The sequence below is a fragment of the Rhodnius prolixus genome, unplaced genomic scaffold (assembly GCF_049639745.1).
Source record: "Rhodnius prolixus isolate KJV_2025 unplaced genomic scaffold, Rpr scaffold_47, whole genome shotgun sequence".
NCBI lineage: Eukaryota > Metazoa > Arthropoda > Insecta > Hemiptera > Reduviidae > Rhodnius > Rhodnius prolixus.
The window spans coordinates 96,401-114,353 of record NW_027411631.1 but is presented as its reverse complement, the minus strand read 5'-3'; the positions used below and the strand labels follow the sequence as shown (position 1 = coordinate 114,353).

The following is a 17,953-nucleotide window of genomic DNA, read 5'->3' as shown; positions in this document are numbered from 1 at the left end:
CTTACGTTTGCACACATTGCTGGCATACTTCGTCCACCAGTCATATGGTGTACTACTCAGAAATTGCTTGGGTGGGGTGTACATTAGGATCTGCCGTAGCTGTATTTCATAATTCTATCCACACTCATAACACTTGCACTGAACCAATCAGGGCAATAAAGTAGTGCTTCATTTTTACTTTCTCTCGCCTCTAATTGAAATGATGCAATAGTGAAGATTTTGGCTTTCGACTTGTCACCAGAAATGCACTTTTTGTGAAGGTTTCTTTGGGGTAGAAAAAAGGCGAGTTTGGTTGAGTTTATTATATAGATTTTGCGTTAAACTTGACTATTATTTGTAACACTATCCAGGCAAATTTGTTTTAGTTCTTATTTTAAAATTCTTAAATAGATTTGGAAATTCAGATAGTTCTTTCTGATGTGCCATTCTATTGTAATTTAGCTTCACAATATTAATCTCGCGCCATCAAATTGAAAAGGAAGACTTTAATTTAAGACATCTATCATCCCAAGAACATACTCATTATAATAATTATTTTTATTCGAAACTTAGGCTCACTTAATTTAATAAAAATTGTTGCATTTGATTTCGGCAAAATTTCAATCTATTCAGGAAAAAATTGTGTAAATCTGCACTCAGCTAAGGTTAATTTCTTCAAACTAACAATTACAGCATTGTTATATTATTACTTATATGCATTATTATTAAAATCTACGTAGAAGAATTACTAGAGTATTATACTGCTAACATTATTAGTTAGTTTCAGATAGATAAATTTCTAGTTAGAATCAGTTAATGTACGCAATAGGGACGTTAGAGATAAACTTCACGTTCGTGTTATCAAGAGCAGTAGCTTTGAAGAGAACGCAAAAAATCTTGGAAAGCCGTTCCAGATATTGTACACGATAAGTGTACAACGCCTAAATCAGAACTGAGGAGAAACCAAAGCAAAATAGGGGAATCAGATTGGCTGGCCTCATTATAGGGCAAGGCAGGTTCAAAAATAACCTTCTCTGGAAGGGGTTATTTAACCTGGAACCTCTTTGTAGGCTATGCCAGGATGAGGAAGAAATAGCTGGAAAGTCGCATTTCTGGCCTCAACGGTCTCTACTTCTTTTATTATAAATAAACAGAAGTACTCGCTACTTTGATTCACTTTAGATATCTACTTAACAACTGCTTACTTCTTCGGTACTAGACTGGGAGTTGCACTCCTTGTCAGTTTAAATTCACAAGAAATATGATCACTAGGCGAAATGAATGAGCTGGCCAGAGTTACCAGCCTTTGTTCTAGCCAACTCACCAGAATATAACCACACTAGAGTATTAGATTACTAAGTATATATGCGTTCTCATTTATAAGTAAATACTGTTACTCAGGGACACACTGTCTTTATAATCAGCACGCACCTTTCATAAAAACAGCTTTACTTTCTCTAATCAACAAGCATATTGCGATCAGTTAAACTTTCAGTTAAGAAATGTTTGAAGGAACAGTATGAAGAAGTTAATATAGAATTGTCTAATATTATACGAATAGCGCAACTCGAAAATGAATTATATTAGAGTTATCGTTCTCATCACTTCTCTTTCTAAAATATCCAGAGTTATCCTTCAAAATTTTGAATTTTCATTAAGTGTTATTAGAGAGCAGCGTATCATCCCAGAATGTCTAATTAAAAAATCCTTATCTATAAAAGTCAAACTCAGAATTTATAGCCAACATAATTAATTCTAACTGAGAGATCAGATATCTGGGAACACTGTTACATTCAGTCTTTGGAGCATGTGCTTAAATTGGGGTCCAAGAACCACCTGCGAATCCGTACCCCAAATTTAAAGGGATCCGTGCTATGGTGTACCCGATAAGGTGATATTTACAAACATGTAGATGTTGATAATAATGTAAGATAATATATATTTTAAAAAAATTATATTTATTATTCCACGAAACTGTATGTAAAGAAGGGTGATCCAAAAAAGACAGTAGTACTTTACAAATCTCCTTAACAAAAACTTACAGTTTAAAATGTTAAGTATAAGGGTTGATTAAACGCCAAAAGGTACACAAATCAGCAAGTACCCAACATTTCATTAATACTTCATTAATATTTAAGTAATTTTACTGCATTAAATTTCATTTATTTTTTTGAATTTATTAGAGGTCACAGACCCTTATGCTGGCCATTTTCGTCTACAAAATATTTGTTCAAATAGAACACTATTTCTTAGATTGACTGTAATATCTAATCAACAAACTATTAATCACAGGTTAAAAAAAAAACTTTATAAAAAAAAATATGAGGTTAAAAAATTCAAAAACTTTTTTCAAAAATGCTTGCACCAACATTCATCAATGATTTTGTTTATTTTATTTATTTATTTTTATTTTTAAATAAAAATCTTCGGTTTAAGTTCGTAATTCGATTAAAGCAATTGTTACTTTATTTAGTAGTCAAGCGTTTTTAATAATAGGTAATAATTAATCTGGCTTTATCGCAAATAATATAGTTTTCTTCAATTCTCAATCTAGGTATTCTTACCGCAGTGTTATATATTTGGAATATAAGATATGCATATTTTTATGACAGCTAATTACACCAGTATTTTACCTACTATAAGTAAAATTAGAGGGACTACATTAAATTACAATTGAGAAATGAATAATTATTGTTGAATAATTTACTGGATATTACCTATGCGTTATTTGTACTCACAAATACTTCGGTAAGAAGAATTCTAGACTGAAATATTGTTTTAAATCCGTGATTCAAATTTAAACAGTAGCCGACTCTAACTTTGTCTTTTTCTATTTTAACATGCATGTATATGTGACTACTCAGAATAAAGGGCCTAATAAAGATAAATCAGAAGAATAATTTGGAATAAAGCTATAATAAAGTACCTATTTAATTACGAAGACATAATATACATTTTATCATAATTATAACAAAAAATAAAATATTATGAATGAACTAAGGGAAGGGATTAGCTATGCGGTTAGCGTATTGGATTCCCGCGTGGAGGTTCCGGGTTCGAATCCAGCTGCTGACCCTTAGATTTTCTCTTCCTAAGAGCTTCTTACAGCTCACTGGCCGGTGATGGACAGTGTTGTCTGTAACGAGAGAACACTGTCTGGAGGCCGGCAGTGCACTGAAAAAAACTCCGGGCGCCAATAACCTCAGATGTTGACGCGATTTAAATCAATAAAAAAAAAAATTATGAATGAACTGGCCAGCATAAGGGTCTGTGACCTCTAATAAATTCAAAAAAATAAATGAAATTTAATGCAGTAAAATTACTTAAATATTAATGAAGTATTAATGAAATGTTGGGTACTTGCTGATTTGTGTACCTTTTGGCGTTTAATCAACCCTTATACTTAACATTTTAAACTGTAAGTTTTTGTTAAGGAGATTTTTGGACTTTTTGGATAGATTTTCCTTTTTGTCTGTTTTGCAAAGTTACATATCTGCTTTACAGATTTTATTAAAATTTGGAATAATAAATTCTACCATTATAACCTAAAAAGGTGTTAAGTCCGAACCGTAACTACCACTGGAGCGATCTTTTTAAAGAATGATTATAGTTGCGGTCCCCCAAACCATCCTCAATAACAATTTTTTAGAGAAAGCGTTTTGAATAAAATAGGAAGATATTTGTACGTAAATAGCAAAATTAAACTGCGATTTCAGTACTTCCTTTTAAGAGGAGTAAGAAAAATAAACTGCGATTACAGTACTTCTCCCTAAAAGGCAAATATTTTGAATCGAATTCATTGATGTAAATAGGTTCACTCATTGATAATTTTAACGATTGCAGTACTTCCTCTTAGTAGGTGTAAGAGCATGGTGGCACTTCACAGCCACGTAGAGGAGCTTTAACCACTTCTTCGTGGTAAATTTTATCCAAATCGAACTAAGCGTAATAGAAATATTGGTAATAATAGTATTAGAAAAGGCCTTACTTGGGTGGGGCAAACTCCCCTCCTTATGAGTCATAGCGACGAGACTTTTAAAGTGCAAATCTGTACAAAATTTCGATTCGAATGACACTTTATTCATGAAAATCGGTTCACGTTTCGATAATTTGAAACGATTACCATACTTCCCCCTAATAAGGGTAAGAGCAGAACGTCGTTTAAATGTTACGTAGGAGTGCCCTAAACCTTTCATCCTGCCAAATTTTATTAAAATCGGGTTAACATTTTCAGAGTTATTAGTAATAATAATTTTGAGAAGGGGCCTCACATATATGGGGCTAACTCCTCCCCCATTTGATGTACAGCGTCGAGACCCCCAAAAGGCACATCTACATAAAATTCCGAAACGAATGACACCTTATTCATGAAAATCGGTTCACGCGTTTAGGCGCTACGTTGTTTACAAAAAAGGTAACAACAAGAAGAACAACAACAACAAGAACAAGACCAATTTTTGAAAATGCCGTTTTTGCTCATTTTCAGTAACTTTTTTCTCTTAATATATTAAATCTGGGTCTTGACAAAAAAATTACAGTTATAAAGGAGGACTTGCCCTATAATTTAAAGAAAATTTGGGAATTTTATCTTTTATAGAAAAATAGAAAAAAATTGTCAAAGTTGGGTGCTTTTCAACGTTACACTTTTTCGTGCAGTTTTTGATGATCAACCCTTATACAACTGTCCTACCGGACAGTTTTAATTATTTCTTTGGAAGCTATTTTTACTAATGGATTATTTAATTTTAATCTATAACCTAAGCCTGAATTACTTATTAAAACTGTCCGGTAGGACAAATAGTATAAAGGGTTGATCGTCAAAAAACTGTACGAAAAAGCTATAACTTTGAAAAACACCTAAATTTGATAATTTTTTTTCTCTTTTTCTAAAAAAGATAAAATACCCAAATTTTCTTTGAAATATAGGGCAAATACTCCTTTATAAAAGAAATGTCTTTGTATCACAGATCTAATTTGTTAGTTTTAATTAAAATTTCTTTTAATTTTAGTGCATTATTTGCATGGGTGAACGAGATGGAACTAAAAAAAACTGCAGCGCTGCACTTTTGTGGCGAATTTCTATTCGATAAACCAGGTACACTTTGTGTTTAAGAATGAATTATTCTAAATAGGGACTCAGTGGTATAGCTATACCATGCTATCAAGGAAGCCATGGAACTAAAAAAATAAAATAAAATAGTAGCAGTTCTTTATCAGTGTTGATAAGGAATCTTGAATGACCAAAACTACTTTACAGTTAAGGTTCTAACCATAGAACTCCACCATAATTATTGTGCTAAAGTTTAAATTAAAGAAAGTTAGTTTTTATGTGCAGTTGATATCTTAAGTTTTTAAGAAATCTAAGAAGTGAAGAAAAACGAAGAAAGCGAAGAAAGCGAAGAAGTGAGATCTAAGAATGCGGAAAACTGAACTTTTCCTTTGGAAAGTTCGCCCTTCCGGCAGGACCTTTTCCATCAAATTAACAAAATCTCTTATTCATTTATTGGTTCTTGATAAAATAATTGGTAGGATTATACCTTGCACTAAAATTGCACTTTAGAGGTTAGTCTAACGATAAATAATAATAATAAATAAAAAAGTCGTTTGAGCCGTTGTAGAGTTAATCTCCCGTTGAGAGCTAATTTTTATGTCGGTTTCCATGAAAGAACCCCAAACCATATGACGTTTGAATTTATGAATTTACATTTTAATCAGCTAGCCGTGGTTACTAACCTTTTTACTAATGTTCGTCTAAAATTTTATTAAATTTTATTTTTAAATTTTGTGGTAGAATCTAAAACTATTGGTCCATAATGCATATTTAATGCGACCCTTATTTGTTGTTAGATAATTCTTCTATATTTAGTTCATATTAAGAATTAATTAATTTAACAAATGCAGCTATTAATTCTTTCCAAGTTCATTTTCTAGAATAGATTTTATAAAAATAGATTACTGAAAATAATTGTGAACTAACTTATTTTGAACTAAAAATCGTTAAAATGGTTTTGCTCATATGGATTCATATTCCTTTGGAATAATAGATCTCTATCAAATTATTTTATTCTATTTTTTCAAAATTTGTATTCATAATTTTGTTTCTTGCCTCTGTATTAAATAGTTTCTCCAGATAAAGATGTTTTGAAATTCTACTAATTCTATTTCTAAATTACCTACGCTTAGACCACGTAACACTGTTAAATACCAACTTAATAAATTCGATTTTACATCGGTAAAATAACTAAATTCCATTGTAACTGATGTACATTTCCTTAAAACAATTTCTAGAGAACCGATACTAATTTTTAATATTTGTAAATTTAGAAATAAACGTCTAAGCATGGGAAATGTTCGAATACTTTAATTTCCAAATAATTCCTCTTCGCTAAATTATGATTAGCATTATTACTTCAATTACTAAAAGTTAGTCATTTGGATGCATAGGTTTAACAATGATTCCATCCATAACTAACGATTTTTTGGGTCAAATATACATTTTTGAGGCGATAATCAGGTTGAGTAACGTGTTCTACGAATAAAAGAAGACTGAACGATACCAATGGCTTGCGGTTTTTTTCCGCCTACTGCACTTGCGCAGTTATCCACACCAGTTTTGTTGACAGCATGATAGTATTGAGGGTCCGAAAGCTAGTAAGGCATCTCCCAAAATATTCTTTGGACCTCTATGTTATGGAAATTTCTATGATACTTCCTAAACTAACAGGTGTTCGTTAGTAGAAGTTTTAATGATGGAAAACAGAAGATTCACTCCGGTTACAGTGTATCCAAATAAAATAGCCACGCTATTATAAGCTACTGAGTCTTAGGTGATGAATTTAACCTAGGTTATTTAACTTAGGTTTAACCTAGGTTACAAATAATATGTAAATCCGATGAAAAGAGGTGCCTGCGGAAAGCCAGGGTTGAAGAAATATTGGTCACCAATACGGTAGGTTGAAGAAGAAGATTTCCTAGTTATTTGTGTATGACGAGTCAAGGGCTTATAGCAGGAGACAAGAAAGATCAAGATTATTGGAGAACCAAAACTCGAAATTCAGGTGGTAAGTTGCTGGTGACCAGATTGACAAAGATAGGAGTCTTCTTTATCTACCTCTTATGGAGAGGACGATGGCCTCAAAAAAGTGCCCCTTGATGGCTGAGTGGTCTTTATCATGGGTTCGAGCCAGACAAAAGATGGAGGTAGGAATAAAAATAAAGAAATAGGTTAAAACATCTCTAAAAATTTGAAGAAGAAACCCCAATGCCTCGATCAAAAGATGTTCGACTGGCCTTGTATGCTGATGACGTCGCTGTCTATGCTTCGTCCTGGAGATTGGACACGATAGTCGACAGGCTTACTAGGGCCATGTCATGTATGGACCGATTTTTTACCAAGTGGAAAAATAAAAATTAACCCCTTAATAACAGAGGCTATCCTTTTTCACTAAGCGCAGGCCGATCTTGTATCTGCACGTCCACTTCGGGGGATTGTGCTGTGGGCTGCCACTATCAAGTACCTAGGAGTATTGCTGGATCGTGGGCTGACCTTAACCCTCCACATAAAGGACAGAGTAAATAAAGGCAAGGCAGCCATTCGAGTGCTATTCCCGCTGTTCTGCAGGGACTCTAAACTGTCCCCAGAGAATAAACTCCTCTTGTACAAGGTAGTGGTTAGGCCCATGTTACTTTATGCTTGTCCCACCTGGAGTCTGGATATGTCGATCCAATATCGCCTCGCTGCAAATAATCCAAAATAAATTCCTCAGGCTTGCAACAACTTCTACCGCCCGCTACACCCGTATTATAGACTTACACTCTAACACCAACATGGACTATGTAGAACACTACATCAAGTACCTCGCTACTGGTTTCTTCAGTAAGTGTGAATCCAGTCACAACCACCTATGCAGACTAATAGAGGACTATAGTTTGGACACGGTGCACAGGCACAGAAGAGTCAAGGACTCCCTGAAGTAAAACTTTCCTTGGAGGCTGAGGGTTTTTCATTGTTTTTCCCCTCATTACTTACTTTTATAATTTTGTAACAATTTATTAATTAGCTGGAGGTTATAGTATTTATACTGGCACTCGTTATGTACATATTTACTCGTATATATTGGCAAATAAGTTCGTTCGGTTTTTATTTTGGTATAGATTCATTCCGATTTTCTTTTTTTATTCTCGGCGCAAGCGCACAACTCGATTGTTCATTCGAAAGATTATGTTAAGCTTAACCTTTCTATGGATTTCGGTTTAACAAACATTACTATTGTGCTTGCTGCGTAGCTGTAAAGGTGGAAGATAATGAAGTGCATTTTCGCATTATTTTGCACTATTATTTTAAATAAGGCAAAGGATCTGTAGAGGCCCATAAAAAGATATGTTGTGTACATGGTGATGATGCCTTAACAGAACGCGTATGCCAAAAGTGGTTTGCCAAATTCCGTTTTGGAGATTTTGACATTAATGATGCGCCCCGCTCCGGTCGGCCGTCCGAGATTAATTCAGATGATAACAATGGCGTAATCGATAAAGATCCATGACAATCGGTGAGAGAGATAGCAAGTGCACTTAATATATCCCATACAAACGCCGAAAAGCTTTTGCGTCGGCTGGGATACGTTTCTCGGCTCAATGTTTGGGTACCGCATGAATTAACCGAGGCCAACTTAGCCATTCGCATATCAATTTGCGATTCGCTGCGGGAAACGTCAAGAAAACGACCAATTTTTAAAGCGGATGGTAACGGTAGATGAAAAATGGATCGTCTACGATAATGTAGTCCGTGAATGATCATGGAAGCACTGCAGTGAGCCGCCGCAAACAAGTTCGAAGGCGGAATTGCATCCGAAGAAGATTATGCTCTCCGTATGGTGGGATTATAATGGTATCATCTATTACGAGCTGTTACCGTCAGGCAAAACCATTGATTCAACCGCATACAGCTTGCAGTTAGCATGCAATCCGCACAAAATTTCCAGAATTGGCAAATCGCAAAGGTGTCGTCTCCCACCACGACAACGCCAGACCGCATACGTCATTGACCACTCTGAATAAACTGCTGGGACGTTTTGCCTGATCCTCCGTATTCACTGAGCCTGGCACCTTCTGATTATCATTTATTCTGATAGTTGCAGAACTCCAAGAACGGAAAAACTTTCGATATAGGAAAGACTGTCAAAAAACATTATGATTGGTTTTTCGACGATAAGCCACAGACGTTCTATGGACGTGGTACGAGTATAATGAAGTTGGTGGAAAGATGGCAAGAAGTCATCAATAAGAATGGTCAATATATAATTGATTAAAATTTATTCTGTGTTTCAAAAAAACTGTTATTTATTCCACCCTCAAAAACCGAACGAACTTATTTGCCAACCCATTACTTTCAACTATTAAATAAAATGTTTCTTTCTTTCTTTGAAGGAGAAACCAAAAAAAAAAAAAAATTAAAGAAAAAAGGAAAGCCGAGCTGAAGTTTGGAGGGTAGTACCCAGTTTTGGCTGATTAGAAAAGGGGGAGTAGCGGAGGATGGGTGTGTTAGAGTGGGGTGGCCGAGTGAATAAAAGCCGCAAGCCGACAGCGGCTGGATCAAAACACTTGATGCTAACAGACAGCTTCGCGCCTTTCCCAAATTAACTCATATTTTTTGGAAAAAGTTTGGTTACTTTGAATTAAACAAAACAGACCAATACCCAGAGGACGTTCTCATTTTTGTTTTTTCAATTTTTTAATTATTTTTTTAAAATATAAAAAAAATATTTATTGTGTGGTGATATATATATATATATATTTTTCCAACCAAATTTTTTTAAATCTTCAAATTGATCTTAATATATTGTACCAGAGTGATATAAAAACCGAAGTGACAAGTGTTTGGATAACATATTTTGAATTTATTCAAATTTTGTCTCAACAGTTTCAATACTACAACAGAATCTGCATGTACATCTGCAGGTTGCTACTTAAGGTATGTCCTATATGTAATTCCTTTAAATTAATTGTTAAAATTTATAAATTGAAATATAACTGTAGCCGGACTGCTATAGATAATTTCTATTCAGTATAAATCAGAAAATATAATTGTTTTAAGCAGTTTTTAAGCAATTCGAAATAAAATTTCGGTGGGGAAGGATTTCACATGAAAGTCTATTTTCATTTCTGATTTTTACATTGGAGAAGAGGTCCTGAAATTATGAATCGTCGAATTTCCACTAAATGTAATTTAAAACCAAACAAAAAACCACTAAAAATCCATATTACCTGAGCGTAAATTCCAAACTGAATGGAAAGTTGAAAGAAAAAGGCACTTCTGAAGAACTGATACACTTAACTCATAATTCCAGGACATTCCATAGTCATACTTTAATTTTCTCGCCTCACCAAGAACCTCGCTTAAAATATAGATTCCTACCATGCGATGTTTAAAGAAGAAAAAATAAAAAAATCCATGTTGCTATTTTTGAAATAAGAGGAAATTCTGTTAGTAGAATGGTATTTCCGGTTTGTTAATCGCCTTAAATTTTGAAATTTTACTTATATGGTTCCTGTGTAAAAAATTAAACATTTGATATTACCGTAGTTTACAATGGAATAGCAATTTACAGGGAAACCCTTCATTCTGTAAAAAGTGCCCTTAGAGATTGTAGATTACAAAAATAGGATTGGTTATAAACTAAATCCATTGTTATATTAAAGATTTATTATAGTTTCCTATAAATGTATCAGTGTTTGTTGATGCTAAAAATTTAGGCATCTTTGTGAGTGAAGGATTGGTAAGATGAACAAGAGTTTGTTTGTAGGTAACTCTAAAACACAAAATAGTTTTGCTTACATCCATCTTTTCCTGTAAGTATTTAAAAAAAAAAATGTTCGGGATGTCAATGATTTAAATGTTGTTCGTATTGTTAGACTGGGGATACCCACAGGGACGCCAAGATCTCTGAAGAAGTGGGCTAGCCCACTCCTCCCTAAATTACTTTTTTTTCTTTTTCTTTTTTTTGACAAAATTTTTGTTCAAAAAATTTAAATAAATATACGCGCAATTTGAACGTGAAAAGATTTAGCAGCATTTACAAAAAAAAACTGCCCAAAAAAGAGTGGTTCAGTTATTTGGCATTTCTTATTAGCTAATTTCGTCAAAAAGTTTTTCTCCAGCACCCACGGTTGTACCTGAAAGTATCAAATTAGAGTACTATCGATTTCCGTTTTTGACTAATTGTAGATATAAACTTCTGAAACATATATCGATTTGTAAAAGTACGTTTTTCTTATTTAGGACACCAGTGCATCTCTGACTAGTGAATTAAAAAAAAAAATTTATAAACGTTTAGCCTGCATCTGTATGCACTGTAAAACTGATAAAGAAGCACAAATTCTGCGTTCAGTTTTCCAAGTTTTGATATCACATCACTAACGATTCGATTAAAATTCTTCAATTAAATGTTTTATAGATTATAGTAATTATTACATTTCCCTGTCTAAGGAAGTAAAAGACTTCCTGTCTTTCGCTTAGCCTATGAAAAGGAATTATCGATGTTTTATACTTCTTGAAACTAAAGTTTATACACGGAAATACTAATGTATCGATTTTTAATCAAATTATAGTGATTAAGTCTACTCCGGAAGTGATAAACTTCAAGGAATCCTAACTATGCAAAATATATATTTTTGGTTATTGTTTTAAGATCCTGTCAGTGATTTTGATGTCAGCACGAAAGCTAAGCTCTCTGGAGAAAACAATATTGGTCAAAAATATGGTTCTTACAATTAGGTCGTCTCACATTCAATTAAAAATCGTTTATTGTCCAAAACCCGTAGGAAACCCCCTCAAAAATACAGAAAAATTAATCTAAAAACTTCTAAATATGATTTGAGAAAATAGTAGAAGGTGTTTTCGAGAAAAAAATAAAACAAGGAAGTGAAAAATTCGTTCAATGAAATGGTATTTTTGGTTTTGGAATTTTTCAAAAATTTAGGGCGCCACAGTAGCCGAGCGGTTAGAGGGCGATACCTGCGAAGCTAATATGTATTGTGGTACTGGGTTCGATTCCCCGGTCTTAGGCCTTGGATTTTATTTAATGGTTAATACAAAGAAATTTACAGTAAAGTATGTTTGCTAGTCGCCTCCGTCCACGACACCTTATTCGGTAGTTGGACGTTAAGCTCCGCCTGAAAAAATAGGCGATTACTTTACTACTTTACATACTAATTAGAAAAAATATCCACGGAATGGTTACTTTGAAGAGAAATTAGAATTTTGAGCACAGCATTCAGCGGTACTGCTTTCTACTCAAAATAAACTCATGAACTCTAGAATGAATATTCAAGTTGGTCTGTAAATATCAAAATGGCATTCATCCGTGACTTGTCACTTCAATCCGTTAATGTCGCCTGTTCGTCGTGCTAATAGTATCCTCGTAAAAAACCTTGACAATTCAGCCAGGAAAATAACTTCCGAAAAAAAAGTAGGATTTTTGAGAGAGAGCACCATCTGTCTTCGTCTCTCTCTTTTGAAATTTACCTGGACCCTAATATTTATCAATTTTCAGAAGTTTTCAAATTTTGAAATGTCCAAAAAAATTGTTAAAAAAATAAATAAATAAAATGAGTGGATTTATCTGTACAGTTTGTTGGCCTAAACTTTTGAGTGAAACTAAAGTAAAGAAGTTTTCAAGAAAAGTCTACAAAATTCAGAAATATTCAGAGTGTGGCTTTGTATGTTAGAGATCCCCAGTTCGAAACTCGCGTATGACTACTTTTTTATCTGTTAGGGAAAATTGTTTATAGTAAAGTATGAGCTTCCGCCCCTGTCAACTGCACCTAATTGGTATTTAGACGTTAAGCCCTGCCTGAAAAAAAAATAGGCAATTACTTTACTTTCTATGCTTTAAATGTGCCTCATTTACCTGACAGGCCCTAAAAAAAGATCTGATTAACACTTTAGTTCAGAAGTGGCAACGATTGTCACTTAGACGGCCGCTTAGTCGACCATTTTAGTTCAGGTTTACGGATACCTTATGTACGGATAAAGGATTTATTTATTTTATCCCTTTAAAATTTAATTTTTACCCATAACGCGCTATTAATCTAAGCGAATCCGAATAAGAAGATGTAATAAAAAAACATAAAGGAACAGAAATCCAGGTAGAGTAAATAGCAAGGGGACGGAAACACTAATTGACTGGAGGAACTATCCGGAAATAGCATTCTCAATTACTTGCTGCCACTTTTGAAAGGAGTTATCAAGGCTACTGATGATTTTGGGGGTATGGTAAATAGGTCTGAAGCTTTCCAGAAGAGAAATAGATGTCTGGGCTAATGGTACATGGTTTTATGAAGTAGAGTAAGTATGGTGGTAACAAGGGTCAGCAGGACTTTTGACCCGAGTAGTGGCTCGGGGGTACCTTAGTGGTGGGCAACCCAAATTTAACCCAAAATGTTTTCTAATGACCTAGACGGGGTCTTAAGATTAATTCTTTGTGTAGAAATGTTAGTTTAGATCTGTTCTCAAGTAGTCTCAAAGAAATTAAATTGGTATAAATATTTGGATGTTCAACAGGAATTTAAAAAAATAAAATTATATATACTCATTTTGAACCTGTAAAAATTATTTCTAATAAATATCAGCAGGCCACTTTTTTGCTCATCCTTACGTTAGGTGAAATTTCAACTTGGTGTTACCTAAGAACTCCACAAAAAAATTTTCCCTCAAAAAAATGTTTGCAATTAAAGATATAGACAGTTAAGATGAGTAAATAATGGACGTATTTCAAAGAAAAGTGTTACGAGCCACTTCTGAGATAAAAACAAATCAGAAATGTTATAATTTTCTAGTCAGCGGATGGATTTTGATAAAATTCTTAATTATCAGAGATGATTTTGGCACCTGAATTAATAAAATTTTCACCTTTGTGCAATAAGTAAAAATTCCGAGTTAAACAAAAATATTGCTTTAAAAAGTTTTATTTACAAAAAGATAAAGTGTTTTATATTATCACAATTAATGTTTTGTTACTCATGTTGCTAAAACTGGATCTAATCCAGTCTCAGTTTGTTTTTGTCGCACGTACAAAAAATTTCTTGTGCATTGTTTAATTAATATAAGATAAAGAAAAGAATCCCATGCGATTAAGGAAGCTGTGTACTCGCAAATTACATAAATCTACAAGATTTTTTTTAATGTTCTTGGAAATTTGCAAAGATAATGTTTTAATTTTTTTCAAGATTTGCACGGTAAATAGCTCAGTTATGTTTTTTGTTTTATAATTTCTTACACTATTTACAGAAATAGGTTTATCATTTTTATTAGAAAACTTCTCTGGCGCTGTAAATCTTTTCTGTGAAACTACAATCACAAACTTGCACCTTCAAAACAACATTTCTTGTTTTACCAATCTGTACGAATGTTATCTTATTTTACATAAATATACTAATACTTTACGCCAAATAGTCGCTTTCAGGCTCTGCAGAGAACTTTATCAAAGTTAGTCGACAGTTATTTTGGGGACCAGTAGCGCAAATGTTGTTCGCAATGGCTGAATTTGTACGTTTTAAATTGCTTTAACAGCAAAAAAAGTGGCCAAAAATGCAGAAAGTTTATAAGTACCTTACGTATTTGATTTTGTACTAATAATTTAAGCGCTAATAGAAAACTAGGCATGGTGAAAGGGTACTAGCTGTATGAGGTTAGCGCACTGCATTCCCATTCGGAGATCGCTTGATTGAAATCCAACTATCTGCCTTTAGGGGAGCTTCTTGCAGCTCACATTCCGATTTTGGACAGTGTTGTCTGTAAGGGCAGAATATTTTCCAGAATACTGTAAAGCATTGAAAAAGTCTCATGGTGCAAATGACCTGAGATAGTAGATACGTCTTTAATAAATGATAATAAAAGAAGAAGTCTCGAAGTTACAGTAGATGGTTGAATTAGAGAGTTATCAGGGAGCCTTAACAATTGTATGACGTAGAAGGGGAGCCTTGAAGGGTGTCTTAACAATTGTACAACATAGAAGAGAGCCTTAATAACTGTATAACGAGAAGGGAGCCTTAACAATTGTATGACGTAGAAAGGTGCCTTAACAATTGTACAATTTATAAGAGAGCCTTAATAATTGTACGACGTAGAAGGAAGCCTCCAAAAAATGGAGAGAGAACAATTGTTCGGAAGATTTTGGATTGAAGAGATTGTATTCAACGTTTGTTTGAATCCCATACAATGTTCGTCCACACTAATCAGTTGTATGATCGTGAGATTATCAAATTTATTATCACTGAAGCAATATAAGTTTTCTTCGATAATTTACAGGAAGAAAATTTATCAACTCTTGTATTATTGTAGTAAATATTCACCAAATTTAGTATTCACATCACATTCAATAGTAGTATTGATTTGATGATCGATTTGTGCATTGTGATTTGAATGAGCGATATGACAATTATTATATTTATCGAATGTAAACAATCGCAGAAACTTCTAATTCCATTTAGGAGCAAACGTAGATCTCGGACAATATACATTATTTACTCAATGATTGTGAAATAATCGAATAACTTTTATGCTAAATTACTCAATCGAGTGTTACTTTTTCGTTGGTTGGTTAAGAGAATATACCACGATCTAAAAGAGCTACTGTAGCTCCATAAATTGTCAATTTAAAGTTAATGGATTCAATTAAACAAAAATTACTTTATAGAACAACCTTTATCGAGTTTTCTGTAAATTTTCTCATCAGTCGACATAAATAATATCGATTTTACTAGGTTTTTTTGAGAGAGATATGTCACTCACTACCATCAACAGTTGCACTTTAATCAACCTTCCATTGAAATAATATAGAAATATCATTAAAAAAACAACATTGTGAGTACAACAACGTTAATCAAATCCTTTTTAATAAAGAAGTGGTATGTCTCGAGAAAATTTAAGTGTACAATGCACTGGAAGTGTTTGTACGAGGTTATTTTTTTTCAACCTGTTACTTTGTCCAACAGAAAGGTGAGACAAATATTGGCATCGAAGTATTTTTTTATTTACTTATATAGAGGGTATTCAATTTCCTTTAGGAAATAGGGGTTTATAGAGCAGGCAAAGTGACGCCTGGATCGGCATGCTCATCTTACTAACTCCCTTATTTTTTTTTACTTCTCAAATTCCACACTATGAAATATTGTACAGATAGATTATTTTACTAGCCTCAAAATGCTTTCTTAAATTTAGAAAAATTCAGTATTTTGGGGAAAGTTCGTCCTTTCAGGCTCCAGTCCATGAGCAGACAAGACAGAAGACACATCAACCCTTTAATGTTGTAAAATAGTACATTGTCAATTAGCGCTGAAGATGAGCTAGTCCCTAGGCAGAAAGCTCGGCATAATAAAATTATATCATGACTGAAACTGGCAGTTATTTTTTTCATCCTAAGAAAACGGAAGTTATAGATGCTGACATCTTCACACGGACATCCGGTTACTGACGCTACAATTAACAATAATAGAAACTCTAGTTTCGATAAAACTGTATAAGCAACAGCTTCAGAAACTTGATGTAAAAGAAGAAGTTTGAAGCATTGGGTTTGACAGACTAATTCCTAATTTACACGCGTTATAATTCTTTAAATATTACATCGTCTAAGAATAGTTTCATTAGATAAATAGACGGCGTTTACTGGTGTGTCTAATTTATTTAACAAGTGGTGCTAATTGGTATTTCACATGCAGTTACAAATTAAAGTATTTGGATTATTGTTTTATGTATAAATATTCAAGACTTTTAGGAATTTTTTGGGTGAACGGATTGACCAATATTTCTAAAAATAGGAAAATTTAAGAGACTTGTTTGAACATTGACCACCCAGGCACTTCAAGGGAAAGTTTTAGAGTGGAAAACTTTAATTCAAAATTGGAGATTAAATTGACTAAGATGTCCTGATAGGATCCACATGTTCTTATCGCTGTTAGCCCTAAAAAAAAAAGCAGTTGTACGGAGAGAACCACGCAAAGATACAGATCAGATTTTGTAGATTGACACCTCGAGTTAATGAACGAACATTGATCGCTGTGTGTCCCATAATGAGGCCCAATCAAATGTCCTTCCGCCATTCTTTCGCGGTTTTCCTTCTATATACAGGGTGAACCAGTAAGTATTGTCCATAGGCCTACTGTGGTGTAGTACATCTAAAGTGGAGTTCAATGACGTATTGGCCAACTTCATATTTTCTACTGTTCTTGAGTGACGTCACTTTAATTTTTTTTTTTTTAGAATCAATACTTTTTTCCAATAAAAATGTTATTTTTCAGAAAGTTTTAGTCCGAATTCGATTCTGATGACACGGTTAGAAAGACAGAAAAATTTTCTAAAAATTGATACCATTTTGAAGCATAAGTTATTCTCTAAACAGCCTCAATCTTCCTCCGGATGCTGGAAAAACAAAAAGTAATAGAAATTTTTAAGAAAACTCATTAGGCCCTTACGTGATCATTATCAGACCTAGGTGCTGGCACTTTTTATAAAAGTTTCCTTCTTTAATGTGTTTAATAATGTTAAAGTAATCAATTTTTAAAGTAGATTGTCTTAAAATGAGGAAGTCAAAGGTTAAACCACAAAAAGGATCTCAGATGGGAGTAAAGGAGATAGATGGCTCTTAGCCGAAAATAAATGGATTAGCTTTCAGTTTATGAATGAGTTCCTGATCCGTTTTGGTACATTACGCCCAGATTTTGGATTGTAGGATCCATATTTTGTGTTCACTTGTGATTTTTCATTTTTTTTACGTGAATTTAGTCACATACATTTATACAAAAAGGCTATTTCCCAAAAATTAATGTTTTGGACCCCAAAATATGAACTCATAACGTGTATCTTTGCTGAAAAATCTAAATTGAAACTTTTTTTGGTGAGATTGCGGTAACAGTACGGCAGTAAGAGAAATATTATGCACTCAGAGAAAGAGATTCAAGATCTCGCTGGGTCGGCTTG

At 33.5% G+C, this 17,953-nt stretch overlaps 1 protein-coding gene across 2 annotated transcripts in view; it reads left to right on the top strand.

Moving 5' to 3' along the window:
* The first annotated feature begins 9,561 nt into the window (after positions 1 to 9,561).
* The window catches only part of ITP (ion transport peptide), a 52,805-nt gene continuing 44,413 nt past the window's right edge, over positions 9,562 to 17,953 (top strand). Inside the window, exon 1 of one of the 2 annotated variants that reach the window (XM_074139615.1) lies at positions 9,562 to 9,949. In XM_074139615.1, the coding sequence (XP_073995716.1) occupies positions 9,923 to 9,949 (27 nt within the window). In that variant the 5' untranslated portion in view covers positions 9,562 to 9,922. The remainder of the gene's footprint in view (positions 9,950 to 17,953) is intronic. The other variant, XM_074139614.1, reaches the window with a different exon arrangement.